Source organism: Amphiura filiformis, chromosome 2 (genome assembly GCF_039555335.1).
Source record: "Amphiura filiformis chromosome 2, Afil_fr2py, whole genome shotgun sequence".
Classification (NCBI taxonomy): Eukaryota; Metazoa; Echinodermata; class Ophiuroidea; order Amphilepidida; family Amphiuridae; genus Amphiura; species Amphiura filiformis.
In genome coordinates, this window is record NC_092629.1 from 84229417 (window position 1) to 84250865 (window position 21449).

The window sequence follows — 21449 nt, forward strand, 5'->3', positions numbered from 1 at the left end:
CAAAATGGCATCCTGCATGTATTATTAATGATGTCCTCCAACTAGCCCTGGAGTCTCAAGGGCCTGCGTGCACATACAATGTACCAATACCTGTAACAGGCAAAGTGGTTCATTGTGAATGAGTTGGACATTTCCTAGTCCTCATTCCCCCCATTTTGGCATCTTCAATTTTGTAGAATTTTCACTTTCACATAAGATCTTCTGCACACATACAGAGCACCATTAACAACAGGAGGGATTAAGTGAAGAGAAAGATGATCTTGTGTAAGAGTGGAAACCCTCTAGAGCTGTGCTGGATGCAAGAGATGAATTGCAAGTAGAAAATGTCCAATTCTATCCAGAACACCTTGCTCTGCCTATTTACAGAAATTGGTGAATTGTATGCACTTGTTTATTTTCTTGGAAACTTTTCACTCCTTATACCATTCTCTTGACTCCACATTTTGCAGAGCTGCCACTGATAATTATGTCTCCTACTCACAATTAGCCTACTTCGATTAGGCCCTTTTAAAATTAGTATCCTATTCTATCAGTTCCAGTAACTGCCCTCCCCTGTGACCACAAAATCCCAGAAAAAATGGCCTACTAACTTTGGATTTTGACCTTTCAACCTCACCATATCGCCTCACAGGTATTCACATATTATATCCATCTAGGATTCTTGATGAATGTGTAATTAGATTAATCATTGTGGGTGGTCAAGTACTAACCAATGGTGAATGATAAAATCAGCCCACACAATGAGTATGTTTTTGCTACAAGGGATCCACTATCAGATTCAGATCCTTTCGGAAGCACTCAAATAAATAGGCACATATCACATTAGTTTCAGTAAATAACAACATGTGCATCATGTTGTAGGTCATGCCATATTTTCTCATGAAATTTGGGTCATGGCAAAAAGGTGTGGGAAGCCCTGTACTGAATGGAAAAATATCTTAAAGGTGTGTACTCAATTTTAATGATTTTTCTGGATAAAGGAAGCTCTCTTGAAGAAAATCCCTTGAAGAAAAACCAACTGCCAACTCTAACTGGAACTACTTCTAGTGTCAGTTGCCAATATCAGTCCCTACCCATAAGTGTTGATAAAGGCAACAGATGTTGCTGAAACATAAACAAGTAAATGCAATTTCTGGATCTGATACTAAGAACCTTGTCTACTGAATGTGTTTTCTATCTTACATGATGACCTATCACAAAAACAAGTTATGAGCTAAATTGTTCAAGAGGTTCGGATATTATACATGTAGAAGCAAAAGTGTGTACCTCAATGGGTGCATAATATACCACCAGAGACTAAATTTTGGTGAGAATCTTAGAATCGATTCTCGAAAGATTCTCATAAACATATTTTATAGTTTACACAGAAGTTGATTGGTAAGAATCGAATGATTCCAACAAATTTACTCCGCAAGAATCAAGATTGATCCTGTACCACCATGGGGGACTAGACTATTACTTTCTTTTCATACCATAAAAAGGAAACAAATCTCAGGCCTAACAACCAGGCTGAGTATGAAAAAAACATGAGGCTGTATTGGGACTTGTTTTATTAACCCTAACCATCCTTAATCCACCAAAATACAACAGCACACAGCCACTGCGCATGCGTGCACCACAGGTGAGTGAAATGACGCAATCACAGCAAGTCATATATAGGCATGCTTTAGTTGGCCAGGCCAGCGAAAGACCTGTGGTTACCTTACGCCCATTGAGTGGTTGGCAAGCGGGGGTTTGGGTTTTAATCCTGAGGGGAAAAAACAAGTTCTTTGTTCATCTTCTCTCTTTATTCCTTCCTTCCTAAAGGGACCCCATACGGCTATTATTATAAGTGAAGAGATTTCATACTTCTAGTCCAATAAAAATCTAGTCCTATTATTATAATTGGGGACGTCCCCATTTGGGGTGAAGTCCCCGGATTTTAGTAAAAAATTGCCAAAAAGTCCCCGATTATAGGGTTTTATCTAGTCACCTCTACACATTTTCAAATATGGACCCTATGAGCCTCCTATGTACATTAACAGTATAACTGTGGACCTCTATGCACTGACATTTTGTGATAAGATATATTATAATATTTAACCACTAAATCGTAAACCTGGTACTACACCTTAGATGGGGGACCTATACCCCATATGCATTATTATGAGTGAAATGTCACAGGTCAGTCAATGTTTGTCAGTGAAAATTATACAATATTCAAAACAAACTTGGTGTTTTTTTGGCCTAAATATCTCAAATAGCACTGCTTTCTTCCTCCCTCCTTCCCAAGAGTAACAAAATCCCCATTAATTATGGCAGATTTAGCTCAGCCAGTATACGTACTACTATAATATTGGAATGGACTTCCTTTTATGTCAGTCTCATTTACAGAAACACAGAGTGAATGGTATTGGCTATATGAATAGAGACGGTTATAGTCAAATATGTATGTGCCATCACCTTTATCTTGTACTCTCAATGCAGCTTCTTTTTGAGTAACCTTTACCATGGCACCACCTGTGGTCATCTGAAGCCCATTCCTATCTACAAGTCGTACAATTGCTTTCTTCCACTGATCAGAATGTCCTTTTTTATGCTCATATTCAGCTGGCAGTCCAAATTGAATGGTACACTGCTGCGGGTCAATCTGTGGTTTACATGCATCAAGGTTGAATGGACTGCCTTTTATATCAGACCCATTTATCTTGACATAGAGCAGTGGGGTGAGGTATACGCTATAGTGACACATGTATGTGCCATTATTATTGTCTATTACCCCAAGTGTACATCCGCCTTGGATAGCCTCCACCATGGCTCCACCAGTAGTCAATTTTTGTCCACTAGAATCTACAGTTTCAATGATGACTCTGTTCCAGAATCTTCCTATATCAGCTAACTGAATGGTGCATTGCTGTGGATCAACCTGTGGTTTCTCTTCATCAGGTACTGTTGATGTCGCTTTATCTTCCACTTGTGCTGATTGGCTTGAATCAATAGCTACTTGTTGAGTCTGTATTTTTTGCATCCACTCAATATCGCACAAATCCTGCAGTGATTCTTGAATCTGTGTCATAGCTGAATGATGCTTCTCAGTGAAATCAAAGTCAGTCTTATATGATGTAAATGTAGTCTCAGGTAACTCTGCTGTTTGGAGTTCTTTCAGTCTATCCAAGACTTGGTTTTGTGAGGTCAGAAGCTGTGTATGGTTCAAGTCACATGACTGGCCAGCAAAGTCACAGGCACTGCTGATATGAGCTGCAAGAGAGTCTATCGATCCAATTGTTGCAGTCAAACTTTTCTTCTCTGTTTCATACAAATTTTTCAAGAGGGAATGAGCTTTGTTGTAGTTTTTGTCAATTTGTTGATGCAATTTTTGATTGATGCAATCTCTTGCATTTCTTCATCTTTCTTTTTGAAGTTTGTGGTCAAATTTTCTTGCAGACTTTCCACTACTAATCGTTTACATGACAATTCTTTATTTCTCAAATTTAGTATCTTGGCGGATTGGCGCATATCATCAGTAATCTTATCAATGGCTCACGGCCCTGCACTTCTTAGATCGCCTTGATAAGAGTTCGAAGCCCTGTCGTCAACAGAGGGCAGTAAACTCGAAGTAAAGAATATCCCATATCGCGCTAATGAGCTGGGCAGTAACTGTAGAAAAAGCTTGTTTCTGGCGAAAATTGACAAGTAACTTGCACAAATTTCTAGATACAGTTACTATAAGGTCGTATGCGATGTATTCAAACCATTTGTTAACCCTTTCTTTTTTAGGGAGCAATAATTATTTATCATGAATATTATTGTCATGTTGATGACATCATAGTTACTCGCATTTTGTTCATTTTTAAATTTTGAAACATTTAACGCTCAAAAGTCACACAAAATAAATCACATATATTTTTATTTATTTCACCAAAGTGTCCTTGCCAAGATTCTAGCATCAGACCATGCGCGTTCTCAAGATACAGCCTTCATAAGTGTTAGGTCACTTCTGTACAATTCTTATAATTTGTTTCATGCATACAAATAGCGATGCACGTTTTTGTTGTGTTTTGATAGGTTTTCATGTCCGATTTTAACGATAAAACATTATTCCCTATAGAAAAACAATATGGCAAAAGATACAACAGTTTGTAACATTCTCCATGAACTTAACCATCTATGTTTGGATTGTGATGTAATTAACGTGTGTAATAAGATTTTCTCTTTCTGAATCCGACCGTAAAATATTATTTTTCATCACAATTTCTCATCAAATTCATACATTTCTGGGTCAAAAGTCAGGTAAAACACTTTGTGGTTTTGAAATATGGTTTAGAAATAACGCTAATAAAATCATTTGGGTTGATCAAGCAGTTGCTTTTTATGATTTTCAAGGCAATATGCATAAATGATGAATCTGCATGTACATAATTTTTCACTTCAGTAAGCTCGTCTTTTGACCAACGTTCATTATTGATCACGGGTTATATTGTATGCGATTGACATCAAAGAACCACATGTGTATGAGCTTATGCATTGAATTGAATTACACAATGGTTATTCAGGTTATTGATCGCTAGATGGAAGCGAACATGGTATACATATTAGGTAGGATTCCATGCCTGTGCGGGGATTTGAACCCTAGCGACCAGAACTATGAACACTTTGAAGCGTTAGCACCTTGCAGGGCCGTGGGCTGTTGATAATTCAACGAGGTCATGACCTCGATGATCAAGATGGCTGCATATTGAACAAACAGCTATTTTGCAGCTAATTTCTTTACAGTACATGCTCACATCTTGCTTTGGGTGTTTTGTACAACACTGCCCCAGTTTTGTTGTGGGGTTGCATTTCTGCTCTTTGAGATCAGCTATTGTTGAAAGCTTATGGTGCCTTAAAATGCCTAATTGTGAATGAGCATCCACACATTTTTGGCACAGAAAAGTCCCACAATCATGACAAAAACTGCCTGCTTGCTGACTATCACAACTGCCACATGAAATGGATGAGTTGAAAATATCCTGGTACGCCTTAAGATTTTCCACGATGAAGTTATTAGGCAGGCTGTCCACAGTTCCTCCTGGTAATGTGATCAGTTTGCAACATTTTGGACAGTCAAACTTTGATTGCTTATCAGCAATACTTTGTAGACAAGATTTACAAAAGGTATGTAGACAAGGCAGACATTTGGCTTTATGTTCATCATTGGCATACGGCTTAGCACAGATGGAACAAGTTAACATCTCTTTGAGATTTTCTTTTGCTTGGCCTTGTGAGCATTTAGCAGCCATGATGTTTGATATTCCTACACAATCAGAAGTGTGAGTATGAGAGTCGATATTGGATTGAGCAGGGTTGTTCATCAGCCCCCAAAGTCACCCAAATTTTCTCTTAATCATTGGTTACAATGGGAAAGGACAATACTAAAATCAATGTCAAAAAGTCACCCAATTATTTTCTTTACCATTAGTTTCTATGGGACAGGGACCAGCCAAAACTAGCAAGGTAAATCTTAAAAAGTCACCCAACTGGGCTACCAAATCACAGGTTTGGTAACCTGTTTAGAACCCACTTATCATACTGCATGGCATGACCTGTAAGAATTGCAATACTTTGTACTTTGCCCAAAATTCCAAATTAAAACAACACTTTAGTTTTCAGATAGATAAAAAAATGCAACAATAAATTCACTTTAAACAAAATCCTTTGAATGGCCCCTTCATCAGGTATGTAAGGCAATAGAAACAAATTAGTTCGATCTTTCGATCGACCATCGATGCTTGGTCGATCCTTATTATTTATGAAATCAATTAATTTACTATTATTAATTGTGATAAAATAGTAATTTTGCCTGTATAGTGATATTGTCCAATACAAATGTATCGTTAATTCTGATTAATTAGTTGATAGTTCATTAATAACATGCATCGAAGCAGCATCGACGGTCGATCCAAAGATCGAACCAATTTGTTTCTGGTGCCTAAGTGAAAAAAAATGATGTAGTGTCAAATAACTGTGGTGTCAAATGATGTACATCTTGACCATCTCAAAAGTATCACTCTACAGTATTGATTGACACCTTGATTGTATGTGCTACTACATGTAGCTGGATTTAGATTGATACTTCTGCAAAGATTAGTCACTAAAATTCAGAAATTATCCCTCTTCATCTCAATTCACTTGGTGATTTTGATCAGAATCACTATATGTGCCTAGTCATGTCAAAAGGAGACACTTTTGGGCAGGTCATCAATTTTGAGGTTTTAATATAGGCCTATTCTTAAATTAAAAGATATTTTGCTCCACAACACCGCTTTCTCCAATTAAATCGGACATTCCTAAGCGAAGATATTGAGTTCGTAAGTTATGGTATTATAAAATTGGAAATTGAGATATCGGTCTTTAAAAATATTATTGACAATGTTGAGAGTAGGAATTACCTTGAAAAATGTCTCCAAAAATACAAGATGCCAGTTATATTCTGGTCTGAAACTATCAGACAATATTTAAAACATTGATAACATCACAAATTTGCAACAAACCCAAATTGTGAAAAAATCACCCGTGGGCAGATTTATGGCTATTTCTCCATTTACGATCCTGCCCAAAAGTGTCTCCTTTTGACATGAAACATCACATATGCTCTGTACATTTTGTGTGACTTTATAATGTATATTAATAGTTCCAAATTAAAGGTAGTGCACTGTAATTATTATCAATTACATACTTGCCAAGTTTCTGATTATTTTAAATAATATTATTACATTCAGAACAAATGCACAAGCCAGCACATGTGATTACCCAGTTTTGGAAATAAACTGTTCATTTAAGTACAGGCCCTATCAAAACCCATCATACACTGATAACACACCTGTATATGGTTTTATATTATTGTCAATACCAAATTTGTATCTAGTATTTATAAAATGCTCACAATATGATTATCATTTCAAGTTTTTGTACAAATATCACTTATCTATATGTTATCAGACAGTGGTAAACTTTTCAACCAGTTTTATTCTAATGTAGGTCAATGATATTACAGTGAAAATGGTTAATCAAGCTTCCGATGGGGAACCCGCTACAAAACTAGCTAATTAGTTAATCAAGGGTAGTGTAACATTTAGTCAGGGATTTTTTTATGCCAATGACAATTTTTTTTTCTTTTTATTATTGAAGTCTGCTCTGATTTTATCAGCCAGTGGTGCACTTTTCAACCGGTTATCTTCCATGGTCGGCCTATATATTATGTTGAAAGAGATTAACCAAGAAGAGTGAAATGTATTCTCCCTTTGGTGAACGTTTCTGCTTTAGGTTCATATTCATGATCAATGATTAAACATCACTAAAGCACTCATGAGTGACAACAAAAAACAGGACCAGGCAACACTTCTACTTGGACTATAATTGGCAGCAGAAATTAACTTGGAATGTTATGCGTATGCATGCCTCAAATCAGTAAAACAGCCAATCAAATTATTTTTCTGCTTCAAGTGACAGGTGATGCCAGATGCAAATCTCTGCCTGGGATTATAGTGACCAATTGATATATACTATGATCAGCTCGTAATAGGCGATAATTATTCGGTTTTTGTTACTGCGAGAGTCAATAAAGTTCCAACTTACGCCCACGTAAATTCACAAAAGCATGTGTCAGTCACGCAATACGCAGTTCGCGTAGGTACTGCGCCAAGCTGTGTGTACGCCGTTCTATATCAATCCACAATGTTACAAGTCCTGCCTATTATGAGCTGATCTGAGTATATAAGAATCCAATCACTGGTACTCACCTTTAGGCCCATATACCTTATATCAACTAATAGACATTAAGTCAATATTCATAGCATTCACATCCAATGGAATCATGACTACCGCTTGGGCTGCTCTCTGTAACTTAACTCATATCTTAATGAATTCAGTCACTGGTACTCACCTTTAGGCCCATATATCTTATGTCCACTAATAGACATTAAGTCAATATTCATAGCATTCACATCCAATGGAATCATGACTACCGCTTGTGCTGCTCTCTGTAACTTAGCTCATATCTTAATGAATTCAGTCACTGCTACTCACCTTTAGGCCCATATATCTTATGTCCACTAATAGACATCAAGTCAATATTCATAGCATTCACATCCAATGGAATCTTGCCTACAGCTTGGGCTGCATCCGTGTGGAAGAAGATCTTCTTAGCACGACACATTTTACCTGATGATGTAAAAGACACAAAAAAGGTGAAACTGCATGGAGATTGAAGGTACAACACAAATAAGTATGGCAAAATTCCCTCTTCTTAACCTTTAATCTTTCCCCAACTTTAACCCCCTAAGCACTGCCTGCTGATCTAACATTGCCACTGATTGGTCAATTACATGATATCTTCACTTTAATCACCAATCAGAATGGAGCTTTGCAAATAATTCACCCCAATTTTTGTGTAGTGAACTTATTCTAACAATGTTGCTGATTGGTGCAATGAAAACTTCTTTTTGGCCAATCGGCAGGTAGTTCTCATGGGGTTGAATGTCTTTCCACTGTCTTTGTCTGCCACTTTTACTTTTTAATGCCATTATTACTTCTTTGCCCTTTTGTTCTGCCTTGTATCTCTTTCTATCACCCCTTTGTATACAACACATGCACACACTACCCGCCCTACACCCATGCACAAACATTGTATTATCTGAGCAAATTTGGACTAATGTACAGGATTATGCAAATGCAGACAGGGTGTGTCCATCATACAATAGATGTTTTCTGCTGTTTGTGTATAACTTGTTTTCATAAATATAGTACATTCTTGGGGTGACTTGATTTTGAAATAGATGTTTGGCAAGTACAAAAAAACATTGATAATCCACTTTTTGGATGCAGGTTAGAACTGAGACTCTGTATACACCCCCTGTGCAATAAACCAACCGGAACGGCATAACAATTGAAATGGCAGCCATGTTGGGGGACAGGTCTAGTTCAATTCCACAACCATTCATACCTAACACCTGTTTCATTGTATTATCATGTGAATTGCCCCATGGTACCTTACCGAGGCTTCAAATTTATTTAAATAAGGATGACTCTGTCATGAGTGAAGTCATACTGCATACCCTCTATATACTACTAGTCTAAGGGTGAGAAAGCATGTTGAGAAATTTTCTCATTTGAAGCTAAAGAAGTTGCAGCAAGTGACCAAAAAATTACTACTGATTTTACAACAGAAGCGATTGTACAATGCTACTGATGTTCAGTCTTAATTGCCAGCTTCTTTTGCCAGAAACTTGCCTTGAAGTTGACACTTGGACATGCTGCAAACTTTTTGCTTGATGTATCCTTATTATCAGCAATTAGTTTCGGTTAAAGCGACAGATGTAGACATGAAAATGTCAAAATGCTATGGTAATCATTGTGACTCCTTACACTCGATTTCAGAGAACAACAGTCCCTTGCTCAGATTGACACAAGCGTCCTGTTAATGAGAGACAAACATGGAGCTTTGTATGCGCTGACCTGTTCTGACTTGTAATTGACCAATCAGATAATTAGTCTGTTGTTATGATTGTCAGATGATTGAATCAGCCAATCAGAACACCACTTCTGTGTTTACGCTGTACACACTCTCAAAACTGCCATTCTTCTCTGCCAGAAACTGTAGTATGATGCAGACATAATGCACACTCCCACAGATATACCGTAAAATTCCGTCTACAAGCATATATATGCCTCTAAACGAGGTTTTTTTGACACAAGAGACAGACACTCTCAACAAAAACGTTATTTGGAGTTTGAACAACTATATTACTGATAAAGGCGGCTGTACAAACATGTATATTTGTAAGACCAATCTATTGCAATGTTTTTGAGAAGGGTATTGGCCTTTCATATCTTTCGTTAAAAAACCCTCGCTTAGAGGCATATATGCTTCTAGACGGAATTCTACGGTAGCTTACCTATTTCTTCTACAGGTTGTCTGACACCAATTTCATTATTCACAGTCATCACAGATACTAACACAGTATCTGGCCTCATTGCTTCCTCCAACACCTGTACAAAGATGAAATCCATAAATAGCTTTTTATATATGTGACATGATCAAGGGGAATGAGTCACATGTCGGCAATTTTCACTTAGAATTGTTTTACATCATTTTCTTGCAGGTTATGAATGCTACATTTTGATGCAAACCCCATCAAAATCGGACATCTGGTTAATGAGTTATGAGCAATTGATCAATGGCTGAAAACAATATAAAACAAAAGAATTTGAACACTGCTTTTGCCAATATCTCAAAAACAATATCAGCCACATCCGACTCCATTCCCCTTGATCATGTCACATATGAATCAAGAAGAGCAATATGTGGAACAAGCACTGTAGTCTTTAGAGTGTTAATACATAAAAACATATTCATAACCTCATTAATATACGCGAAACCTGTGATCCAATCAAAAGAAATTGATTGCCTGACCGCGCACTAATTGCGAGGCCATTAATAACTCACAATGACTCCTGACGCGCTACAATGACTTCTGCGCTCGGCGATGCGTGTATAAAGCTAAGCGTTATTGCAACGCGCGTGCCTCTGCGATGCCGCCGCATTTCTGTGATTGGTAGCTCTTGTTGTCGGCGCGAATGTTTAAATTCGCCTGGTCGATTTTTTGTAGGGTAGGTTACAACAATAATTAAAACTGGTTATATTTTAACAACGTTTTATGGCATAAAATAACATAAAATGCTATTTTGATTTGTTCAAATTATTAAATACGACGGTAATGAATGACAATAATAACTTTGCACCATCTATTTTGAGTTCATTGTGTGAAATTGTCTGGTTTTGTCTTGGGCCTCTGTATTTTAAATACCTCAGCCCAAAACAAAACCCTCCGATTTCACACAATGACCTCAAAATAGATGGTGCGCAGTTATTATTGTCTAATCGAGGGCTTAGAGCCTGAAGCAGCTATGTCCATTTGTTTTCTCAATTACATGTTACTCATTTCGGCAACAAATGTAGGGTTAATTATGCCCTCCATAATAAATGCAAGTGACTTTGGGGTATGCATGGTCACTTGAACAGTTAGATAGATGCAAGTGACCATGCATATACCCCAAAGTCACTTACATTTTCTTATGGAGAACAGAATTAACCGTCCATTTGTTACCGAAATGAGTAACATGTAATTGAGAAAACAAATGGACATAGCTGCTTCTGGCTCTAAGCCCTCGATATATAAATTGCGATTACTCACTTGTTAACCAATTATTACCAATAGTGTTTCATCACTTTCAATGAGGTGGGACATATGATACAATTTGTCGGGGTTACAGGTACTTTGACTTTCCAATATGGTGAAAAAATAATTGGGAATGCCAGTAGATTATAAGCTCTTCTACAAGAGCTTAAAATCCACAATGTTATTCATTGTCTATGCTGGTAGATTGTAATATAAAATCCTTCAACACTCCATGCCCTACTAACTCCCAAGATTTGCTATAAGTACCATTAAATCTGTAACATGTACTACCAGTCTTTCACCCCAAGCCCTTCTAGGCCCAAGATCACCAGTAACTACTCCTATAGACTTACTTTAAGATCTACTATGCCATGTACTGGTAGGTATGTTACATCAAATCCCCCGCCTTCCAATGCTCTACATGAATCTACACACTTGTGTTCCTGGAACCAGGACCTACTAGACCCCAAGATTACTAGTAACTTATCCTATAGACTTACTTTAAGATCTACAATACCATTAGTTTGTACTGGTAGGTATGTTACATCAAATCCCTCGCCCTCCAATGCTCTGCATGAATCCAATACACATTTGTGTTCCTGGAATAAAACAAAATATGTACAAATGTGTATTTCAAGTTTAAGTTTTGTTTCCCACAACCCTAGGATTCAAAATAAAAGTGTATGCAGTCATCTTAAAATTCAAGTGCTGAATAAATATACTTAAAACGACAGTTATGGTGAAATGTAAAACTTTTCAAAACATTGTCCACATTTTCCAGGTCTCAAATTACCGTATTCGTCCGAGTATAGTCCCATGTTCGAGTATAGTCCCACCCCCCCATTTTTGAAAAATTCCAGAAATAAAAGGTGTTTTTTTTTCGTTTTGGAGTGTCCTGGACCTGATTTAGATGCTAGGATCATTCATGGTTGACCTAAAAAAAAAAAAAAAAAAATTCAAGATGTTTTGTATTTTAATATGAAAATTGATATTTTGTATTCATGTCATACTCTATTTTAAAGGATATCAAAATGCATTCAAATTCAATGCATTTTGATATCATTAATAGAGTATGACATGAATACAAATTATCAATTTTCATCTTAAAAATACAAAACATCTTGAAATTTTTTTTTTTTTTTTAGGTCAACCATGAATGATCCTAGCATCTAGGTCTTGAGATTCAAGAAAATGTTCACCTAAAAAGGGTGGGACTATACTCGGACTAATCTGGTACTAGTATCCATAACATGTTAGAATCCTAGGCAGGTGGAAAGTGGTGATACCAGGGGGAAAATGGACCTCTGCCCCCGTGAGAAGTCTTTCCCCCTCCTCTTTCCTCTTGTGGGATGCTGGCCACCATGATATTTAATATTTACAGGCCTTTACTGTTTTGGACCATTTTCATCAGTTCCCCGAAAGTTGCCTTCCCCTCCTTAAATAGTCCTAGCTATGCCACTGCCTGTGAATACAGATTTCAGAGTGAAGAAAAGTAAATCCTTTGTACTCAAATACTCACTGTTTGGGTGGTAATGACATGTTTCTTTTTGCTCTTGTAAAATCTGGCAACACCCTGGAAGTAATGAAACAACAAAGCAATTATAGACAAGAATTACAGTGACATTATCAAAGTTGATGTTTTGATCCATTTTCACATTACAATAGGCCAGTACTACAATGGATTGGATATTTCACAAACACAAAATAAGAATATAAAGACAGGAGTTCTCTATGAAATTGGATATTTCATATTTTGATTCTCAAATTTATTTTATCAAACACTGTACACATTCAACCTAGTGTACCATACAATGTATGTGACATGATCTGCACAATGAGGACCAAAGGAGGCATTTTTTCTAGGTATAAAAAAGTAATAATTGAGCACAAGATGACAATGGTGGTGGATTAATAGACTTCATTTTGTAGTGGCAAGTTACCTATTTGATTACAAATGTATGTGTAGTTGACGATAATATTTTGATGTAAAATACACCATGCATAATGAGGACTTTGAACTTTATATTTGGACTTTATTGATGTATTGCTTTGTCGACAACCTACCGACGTTGGATCTTGAGATTTGATGATTGTCGACAAAGAAAGTTCTGCTCGACAACAGCCCTGATAAGAACACCAGTCAGGTTTGCAGTTATTGACTTACCTTAACCGATATATTATTAGATTCTGTGGCTCCACTGGTGAAAATAATCTCTTTGGGGTCAGCTCCAATAACTTTGGCCACTTGCTGCAAAATTAATGAAATAAACAACCTGTCAACTATAAACAAATCAATCTGCCTTTTTAAAGGGATTTTTAATTTCCCACATCTCTGGTGTGAGCTACTTAAATGTAGGTAGTCAGATTTGTCATATTGTGTTTTGTACCTCACATTGAGGCCTGTCCCAAAATAATCCGATTCCCAAGTTTGCACTAGCCGTTTTGATATTTCATAACGTCCCATAGAACAGTGTATGGTATATCACAATTGGGATGAGGCTAGCACCTTTTCATTCATAACATGTCAACAGAACATATTTAAGTCTTAAAATTCCACCGGGATTATGAGAAAAATGTGAGATTTCTTCTGATGCCAAGATTGCCATTTTGATAGGAAAAAGTGGAGGGATGAGACTGTCGATCAGGTCACCCATCTTTAAATAGTACATACTCCCCTCTATCTTAAAATGCTAAAAATGGCATTATTCCAACCAGGGACACCATGGGGGCAGTATTGATGAATCAATATGTCGGAAGAAATCTCAAAAATCTGCTATTTTAAGTCCCCAATCAGTCTGAAAAATATTGTGTAGGGGTGTGACCGTGTGCGTGTTTGTGTCTCTCCTTGGCACAAAAAAACAAACAGGGGATATGTGTATATGTGTACACAGGTGTTTGCCGGCAAATGCATTTGAGAGCAGCCAGTGTACGCCCCTAGGTTAAAATCCAAAAAAATTATTTATAATTTGTGTAAAACGGTCAACATCCCGGCGAATATATAGTACATGTACATGTGTGTATAGAGGGTATGCAATACGACATCACTCATAACAAAGTCATCCTCATATTTAAATAAAATTCTGTCCTCCATAAGATACCAAAGAAAAACTCGCATGATATTGATAATACAATAAAACGTGTGATAGGTATGAATGGTTGTGGAATCGATCTAGAGACCTGTCCCTCTGTCATCTTAAGTTATCTTCGAACTGTCCTCCAGCATGGCTGCCATTTCAATTGTTACACCGTTCCGGTTGGTTTATTGCATACACTCTTTACGCTGGCGAAGTTAACTATAGGTTAAAACAATTTTTGAATATATATACCGCGCTGCACTGATACGTTCACACGGTACCTAGAGCTGCATTGAATCATATCATGCTAATCACTTGCACCTGTAAGATTAGTATCTTTAAAGGGACCATTGAAAGAAAATATGATTTGGTATCAAAATAAAGCCCATAAAATATAGAATTAATATCTAAAACAATTGAAGAACTAACTATTTTAGAAATAAAAATACAATGAAAACAACGTACTCGATTTACCCCCTTCCGACGCTACATCGCGTGTCATTTATCAAAAGTAGAAAATTGGGCGCTTTCCGGATTACGTCATTGTGGTTACGCGTTTTTGTGTTGCGTTGACATTTTTGCCGGGATAATTTGACAACAGCGATCGCGATCTAAATATCAGATGCAATAATCATGGTAATACAACCACTTATAATTATTTAAAGGTCAAGTAAAAACAAAATTCCAGTTGATTGTCTACATGTTATCAAAAAGAGGAAGTGGAGGGCCTTTTTATTTATCATTTATAAGTTATTTTTTACAATACAAATGGATCTTTTAGGCCTATGTATTATTCCCGGACATTATAACTAGTTGTGTAATTTGTAGAGGAGGATGATATGATCGAGGCTCTTGTTATTTGATGGTTCTCTGAGAGGATGATTAAAACAAAGTCTCTAAATTGAAACGCTAACAATATTATTAACTTTTGAAACATTTAAAAAAAGAAGTTTTCCCTTATAAAGAAAATAGCATTAAACATTTCAGACTCCCTCAATTGCAATGCCATGCGAAAGGAAGCGGGCGGGGACGATCAATTGTTTTTTTTATCATTATCAAGCATATGCAGCTTCCTATTTTACTTATTCATAAATTCAACCCCCCGGTCAACATGACCATGATTCTGATGACTTTATGTAGGCCCTACATGGCATATAAAACCATAAAACTAATTATGAGTATGCCTATAGGCCTATGATATAGTGACGATGTTGAGGGGAATATCGCCAAGATTTGTCGCAACACATAAATTGCAGATGATGTGCCGGCACGAGCACCTCCAATGGGTATTATTATTATAGGCCTATGTATTTTTTCCGTAGGACCTACCTTAAAAAATATTCAAGAGATGATTATTTTTTCCAAAACCTGACAATTGGTATAAAAAAGCTTTTTCTTCCATAAGTTAACTTTCAAAAGTGCTTATTTTCATACCCCAAACAATGCAAAGTAGGCCTAGGCCCTTTTATTTTGCAAATGTATTCCCCTATAGGCCTACCATGTGTTATACGGGAGACTTGCCAATATTATTTGAGCCGTTGGCACTGGGGCAGTAGCTGAACGGCAGATGAAGAAGTTGGTTCAGAAGAACATGACATGCAAGCTGTTCTTGAAATAAATTACGAGGAGCGCCTATAAACATATATAAGCCTTCAAAAAGCCTATATGCTACAAACATCAAATGGGAAATATTATAGGCCTACACTTATTTTAATCCATGGATGGTTAGGACCGGGGTAGGCCTAGCCTATGCGAAAAAAACCCGAAATATCCAGCCAGGCGCGCTGTATTTTACAACATTTACCCAATCAACATAAACTTTGTAACTGTAGGCCTACCTTTGATAAAACGCTCGGACACTTTGCACTTTCAAGTATCGGTGGGAGTTGAGATTGGATTAGGCTTATAAGCATTTCCATAACGTAAACTAAAGGCTGACAGTAAATATTGTTCATATGATTGTTTGGAGTGGCCTTTATAATGTTCCTCTCGTGGTTCTTTATCTTCAAATTTGTTTCTCATTTTTCATAGGCTTTTAAAAATAAATAAAAATAAATTTCGGCTTTTATATAATAACGCCTTTTTCCAGATCTCGGAGGGTTCAAAGCGCTGTAATTTCGCTGCCATGGTACTTATCACAATCAGATCGCATCATCTAGGCTGGATGCTGCCGAACCTGTCGCAAATCTAGCCGCACTTGGATTGTAACATCCACAATTATCTTTTCAGCTCCCCAAATTTCATTGGGTGAAGGAAGTTTTGATAACCAAACAACTAATCACCGATTTTTGAGAAGCAGGAGGAAACTGGAGATCCCGAAGAAAACCTGCGGGATCGAGATAAACCAAGATCGCATGAGTCTTTGGGCCGCGCGCTAGGGGCTTGAAGTTGAACCCGGGACCTCAGTAGTGGTGCAAGGCGAGGAAACAACCGCGGCAACTCCCTCTCCCGAGCCTGACTTTTGTTTTGAACCTGGTCCCATCAGTGTGTCTCAAGCAACACACTTTAATCACTCGCAATTCAGCTTCCAAACTTCGGAGTCAGGATCGGCTTGCGTTTTAGGCCCGGCGGTTAAGGTCGTATAAAATTAATGTTTTGGTTCTCGTCCCCTCTCTCCTCAATTTCTGGGATTTTTCAGATTTTTTTTTTTTTTTTTTAGATTTTTCAATTATTTTAAACTTTGGAATGATTTATGATTTTTTCGTACATAGGCCTATAAATGAGTTTATTAGAGAACAAGGACCACTTCCAAGTCTTTTTGTGGTAGGGCCTACTTTAGGGGGTTTATCCCTCAGAATCTCACATTTGAAAAAAAAAAAAAAAGAGCGTCATCGTTTAAATTCCTCGAACACTGTTGGAAAAGACTGAAAACTGCAGACAATGCTGATTTTACACTGAAAAAAAACCACCTCCCTCCCTCCCTCATCAATTCATGAAAATCTTCTGGACGAGAACCAAAATATTAATTTTATACGGCCTAACCGGAACCTAGGCCGCACGCCCGGGAGGTAGGCTAATTAGGCCTAAAGAAATTAAGTCGCATGTCATGGGCTAACCCGAAGCATCATTGCCTTCTCTTTCCTATCCTCACCAGATATTTCAGAGGAAATATAAGTAGAGTTGCTATATCAGAATGCCTCAGTCAAAACAAATGATACTCTCTTACAAACGCCGAGCAACTAGTACGGACAGCTTTGACTTTGTCAATATGAAGGCCTAGGCCTAACTTACTTAAGTTTCCCCGTTGTTGGCCAATTTAGTAGGCCTAGCTAGAATTTATATATAGGCCTATCATAGAAGTCATTGTAGCTTTGTAATTTATATTATAATATCCTTTTTAATATACTTGTTAGGCCTAGAAGGCACATAAAAGTTCATTGCTGTAAACACGTTAATGCGTTGGTTAGGACCAAGTCTGGACTATGCAGTGTTGCCATGCAGCGGAAAGGATAACCACTTTGACGTCACAGGGGTTGCCACGTGTCTCTGCACATATGAATTAGGCGAACGACGCGACATTGGCGCTTTGTCTTTATTTGCTGATTTGGGGGTAAAATAAAGGAAAATTGTGTTTATCATTTTAGAAATGGATTCTATATGTTATTAGCTTTATTTTGATACCAAATATGTTTTTCTTTCAATGGTCCCTTTAAGGGTACATGCTCTTGGGTCATGACCTTGACATAGGGAAATTTTTTTAAATATTTTTGACAAGAAGACATACATACCCTTCATATAAAATAACATGAATCCTGAAAAAAAGTGCCAATGTGTAATTTCCCCTATTTTGTCTCCGTTGCTAATGAAAACAAACTCCGATTGTATTGCGTGTGGTCCATTTATTAAAAGCTCCATGGTATGCACCAATTACTCTCTTAGTTTCGAGTCCAGACTGCATATTGTAAGGACGAACGACGTGTGTTTAGAACGACGTAAACCACAGCATAAACCGATTGTGAAGGAGACTAACTCTCAAGTTGAAGCGTTTCCGATTAGAACGTCAGTCCCGCAAACTCGTCAAATTGGGCATATAATATCAAAACGGGATGTACGAACGGGAATCGGGATATCGCTGTGCTTGAAACCGTCGCCCAGCAGGGCCAAGCGCCGTAACTTTTGCACTACAGCCGGGCATGCAAGAAGTGCTGTGAAAACATATTTATATGGAAGATATGGGCCTATATTAGATTTACTGAAACCCGGGGCTCACAAAAATGATTATTATAAATGATCAACCAAATATTGTTGAAGGTCTATTGATCATTATTCAATGACAATGGACATGCCTATTGCCTCCGGCAAAGGGGAGGGGGGGGTAATCCCATACTGCCAAATGCATACGGGGATTGCGCTTTTGCAAACAATCCTTACAGACATGGGTCCCTATTTTTGCTGAAAATCCTTATGGGTCCGTTAAACCCCCGTCCCGTGAATCTCGATCTTTTCGGGGGAAATGGGTCTAGGCCTATAGGAAAGAAAACTTTAGACATGGGTCTATATTTTGGAGAAAATCCTTAGAAATGGGTAGGCCCTCCCTACCTGTCCACGGTCAAATGGCAATGGGTAGGCCTCACGGGTTTCAAGTCTGGAGCCTCCACCCCGTCTAATAAATATCAACTTGTTCCCCCCGCATGCCTAGGGCGGTTTTAGGTGTCACTTCGCCTAAACCATAATTATACGCCTAACGACCATTTGAGCGTGCAAAAATTTGCACTTTGGGGGCTAGCTAAAATGGCCAATGAGGTTAATTTGGTCAGAAACCCCTGGCAGAAACCCACATACAGGCGTCAACATTGGGAGGGTGATTGTATGGAACATCTACCCTGGCAATATTAGTGGGATTTATCCTCCATCCCACCAGGATCTCACGCCTACAAAGGGATCCGAAAATCTAAACTTGAAAATAGTCCAATAGGCCTTCTGATTAAAATACAAAATAACAAAAACACAAAATAACTTCCCATGACAATATGTCGGTTCATAAAATACAAATTTTGTATTAGATCCAACACAAAGGTTTTTTACTGCTTTTGGAAGGAGGGTGGTCCGAAATTTAAAAAAAGTCGGCGGCACTTGAAATTACGACCCCTTTTTCAGCAACCAAAAATTATGACCCCTCCGCTGATTGGCCTACACCTTAGGGGCTGTGCAATAATTATGACCCTGGGGAGGGTAAAATTAGCGGGGGAGAAATATTTGGCGAGCGAAGGGGGGCAAGCAATTCCCCCAAGCGATTTTTGCACGCATTCATGGGGCGCCTTTTAATAAAACACTCTAAAATGGCTTGGGAAAACAGTACGGAAACGCTTAAATATGCAAATATTTTTGGCGTACACAAGGGGGGGCGCAAAGAATTTTGGCGGGCCGACGGGGAGCGATTTTTGGCGGGCGAGAGGCGATATTTGGCGAGTCATTTGGAAGTTTTACCCCCGGGGTAAATTGCACAGCCCCTTAGGCCTACCGTACCCCATAAACAGGCTAAAATTGTATTGAAATCATTCAAATCAGTGTTTTTGAATGAAATAACCACACTATCTGTCATCTTGTGATTCCCTACATTTTGGTCATCGAAAATGTTATGACCCCCCCCCCCATATTTTTTATCCTTAAAATTTTTGAACCCTTCTGTATATTTGAGACAACCTTCCGAAGAAAATGATAGCGCCCCCAGGCCTAATCATTATTTTGTTCTTGAGCAAAGATTGGTGTATCATATGATTTACAAATGCATCGTTAAACCATATAGGCCTATTTTGTACTTTTGTTCTCAAAATTACAAAAAAAAAAAAGTAAGTCAATTATCGTAGTGGGCTGACGATATCCATTCTTGTTCTAAAATTGTCAATTTTGCACTGGCCCTGTTCTGACCACAGCTTCTAACATCATTAACATCGTTGGTCAATCATGTTCCAAACGGGATATACAACCGCGACAGTCTTCTCCAAGTGTGTACATCTCGATTTGCCGGATTGACCCATGACCTCATGAGTCATGAAACGTAAACACATGGCGTGAAATATAAATTTCTCCGTGTCTTCTTGCCAGGAAAATCAGGAATTTAGCCAGTTGCAGTCATTTGATTGTGAGTAGCAAAGTACACAAGCAACCGGGCCTTGTCGTGGCTTATGAGGGCGAATTTCGCTTTGACACTTTGTCAAATTAGTAACATAGAATTGAAAAAAGAAATATTACGCGATTGACCGTATCTCTGAATCGTGTAAAAGCTTAAAAGTGTTGACCATACCGTCTAAAAAATTGATATTTCAAATTGGCTGATCGTAATCCCCAAATTCGAGTATGCACATGTAGCGAAGATATGCACCATATCTTGCAAAGTTAATTTTTTGAAAATAATTAAACAAGCTATGAAAGCTAGACTCATTAAGAAATTTTTGAAAAATACAAATTTCAGTCGTAAATTTTAGGTTTTCTACAACTTGTAATTTTATTTCTGAAGTAGAGATATCAAAACTGAATAGCAAGAATGTTACTATGGGATGTTTTATAGATGACTACAATTTGGTTTAGAAATCGGAATGAGGAAAATTGATGAAATGACTGGTCAAATAAAAAATAGCGAGTGCTATAATCAATGACCCAGTTCATTCACTCCCAGTCCCAATCAGAGTCTGAAAATTAAAATAGCAATGGAAAAATAATAATATATAAACCTTTACCTTTAAGATGAGGTATAACTTTTATTTTTCCGATGATTATTTCTGGGCCAAATTTGATACTTAATGTGGCAAAATCATCCCATTTTTTTGCTCAAAACCTCAGAAGAGGCAGTAACCTTAAAAAGACCAGTATTGTATTCAATCTATGATTGCAGACATACACAGGTGATTAGTTCAACCTGCTTGTAGTGCAGTGCAATATGTTCAAAATTGTTTTGATCTATTGCTATGGTAGTTAATCCGATTAATTACGTAACTTCGCCAGCGTATTGCCTGTTTATGCAAAATCATTAACTTACAGCTCTAGCATTCTCCACGGCATCCTCCGATTCCCATCCATAAGAGTGTGTCCTTGAATGAGGATTACCATAATAAGTAACAGAATATGGCATCATAGCATCTAATACACGAGGGTCCTGAAATAGATCATGGGCAAAATAAACATGAGTACATTTTGTGTACGAATTACCTGTTTAAATACAGAAAAAAAATAAGACAGCGAT

The 21449-nt window shown here is 37.6% G+C and overlaps 1 protein-coding gene across 1 annotated transcript in view; it reads right to left on the reverse strand.

Annotated features, from left to right (window-relative positions):
* The window catches only part of LOC140146720 (cysteine desulfurase-like), a 64284-nt gene that overhangs the window by 32110 nt on the left and 10725 nt on the right, over positions 1–21449 (reverse strand). The window contains exons 3-8 of the mRNA XM_072168592.1: positions 21246–21362; positions 13360–13443; positions 12715–12768; positions 11696–11794; positions 9912–10005; positions 8044–8178 (exon numbers count right to left, since the gene is read on the reverse strand). Of these exons, the coding sequence (XP_072024693.1) occupies positions 8044–8178; positions 9912–10005; positions 11696–11794; positions 12715–12768; positions 13360–13443; positions 21246–21362 (583 nt within the window). The remainder of the gene's footprint in view (positions 1–8043; positions 8179–9911; positions 10006–11695; positions 11795–12714; positions 12769–13359; positions 13444–21245; positions 21363–21449) is intronic.